Genomic DNA, 1,385 nt, shown 5'->3' on the forward strand with positions numbered 1-1,385 from the left:
CTCTCCACAGACCTGCAGAGTTCCTCCAGCGTTCTCTGCCTCTGACGGTCCTGCTCCTTTAACGAGGTTGGGTTGTCCTTGGTTTTTTTTTTGAGGAGGTCGTAAAGACACAGACTCCGAAAGGTCTGAGGCCGATCGACTTGAGCATGCTATCAGGTTTTTAAAAAATACACTTGTACAATGAAAGGGGAGTGGCCAGCTCTCCCAGCTCAGCTTCTCTCTGGTTTGGTTTAGTCTGGTTTTCACAGTCTGGCTGTTCACAGAAAGCAGGCAGGCAGCTGTGAGGCTGCTGGTGCACAAAACAGCTCCATAGAGGAAGGTGCTCCATGCCGTTTCTCCCTGCCATCTCTCTCTCGCTCTCTCTCACTCTCTCTCTTGCTCTCTCTCTCTCGCTCTCTCTTGCACTCTCTCTCGCTCTCTCTCACTCTCTCTCTTGCTCTCTCTCTCTCGCTCTCTCTTGCACTCTCTCTCGCTCTCTCTCACTCTCTCTCTTGCTCTCTCTCTCTCGCTCTCTCTTGCACTCTCTCTCGCTCTCTCTCACTCTCTCTCTTGCTCTCTCTCTCTCGCTCTCTCTTGCACTCTCTCTCGCTCTCTCTCACTCTCTCTCTTGCTCTCTCTCTCTCGCTCTCTCTTGCACTCTCTCTCGCTCTCTCTCACTCTCTCTCTTGCTCTCTCTCTCTCGCTCTCTCTTGCACTCTCTCTCGCTCTCTCTCACTCTCTCTCTTGCTCTCTCTCTCTCGCTCTCTCTTGCACTCTCTCTCGCTCTCTCTCACTCTCTCTCTTGCTCTCTCTCTCTCGCTCTCTCTTGCACTCTCTCTCGCTCTCTCTCACTCTCTCTCTTGCTCTCTCTCTCTCGCTCTCTCTTGCACTCTCTCTCGCTCTCTCTCACTCTCTCTCTTGCTCTCTCTCTCTCGCTCTCTCTTGCACTCTCTCTCGCTCTCTCTCACTCTCTCTCTTGCTCTCTCTCTCTCGCTCTCTCTTGCACTCTCTCTCGCTCTCTCTCACTCTCTCTCTTGCTCTCTCTCTCTCGCTCTCTCTTGCACTCTCTCTCGCTTCTCTCTCTCTCTCTCTCTCTCTCACACACACACACACACACACACACACACACACACACTCTCTCTCTCTCTCTCTCGGTTTGATTTTACCGTTTTTGGCGAGGGGTGTTTATGCGAATGTTGCAAGTGTTTGGAACAGCATCATGAGGTAGGGCTGGTCTCTTGGGTTTTCGGATAGTTGAAGCTATTCAGTATTTGTGTTTCATTCAGTAACCTTGTAAATAAATTGTTTTGTCTCAAACTCAGTGATTTGACCAGCTGCATCCCTCTTGGAATATCCACTGTGCACCTACTTAAAACACCAGCAAAGTTAGGGGCTGGCCTTCTTCA

The 1,385-nt window shown here is 50.6% G+C and overlaps 1 protein-coding gene across 1 annotated transcript; it reads right to left on the minus strand.

The window, feature by feature from the left end:
* Window positions 1-537: 537 nt before the first annotated feature.
* LOC122546790 (putative uncharacterized protein DDB_G0271982) lies at window positions 538-963 on the minus strand (the record flags this gene model as incomplete). Its single annotated transcript, XM_043685423.1, is given in 2 exon segments — window positions 538-615; window positions 886-963. Coding segments are annotated over 2 exon segments (156 nt in total), but the record flags the coding sequence as incomplete, so codon positions are not given.
* Window positions 964-1,385: the final 422 nt, after the last annotated feature.

This window comes from Chiloscyllium plagiosum, unplaced genomic scaffold (genome assembly GCF_004010195.1).
Source record: "Chiloscyllium plagiosum isolate BGI_BamShark_2017 unplaced genomic scaffold, ASM401019v2 scaf_2340, whole genome shotgun sequence".
NCBI classification, from domain to species: Eukaryota; Metazoa; Chordata; class Chondrichthyes; order Orectolobiformes; family Hemiscylliidae; genus Chiloscyllium; species Chiloscyllium plagiosum.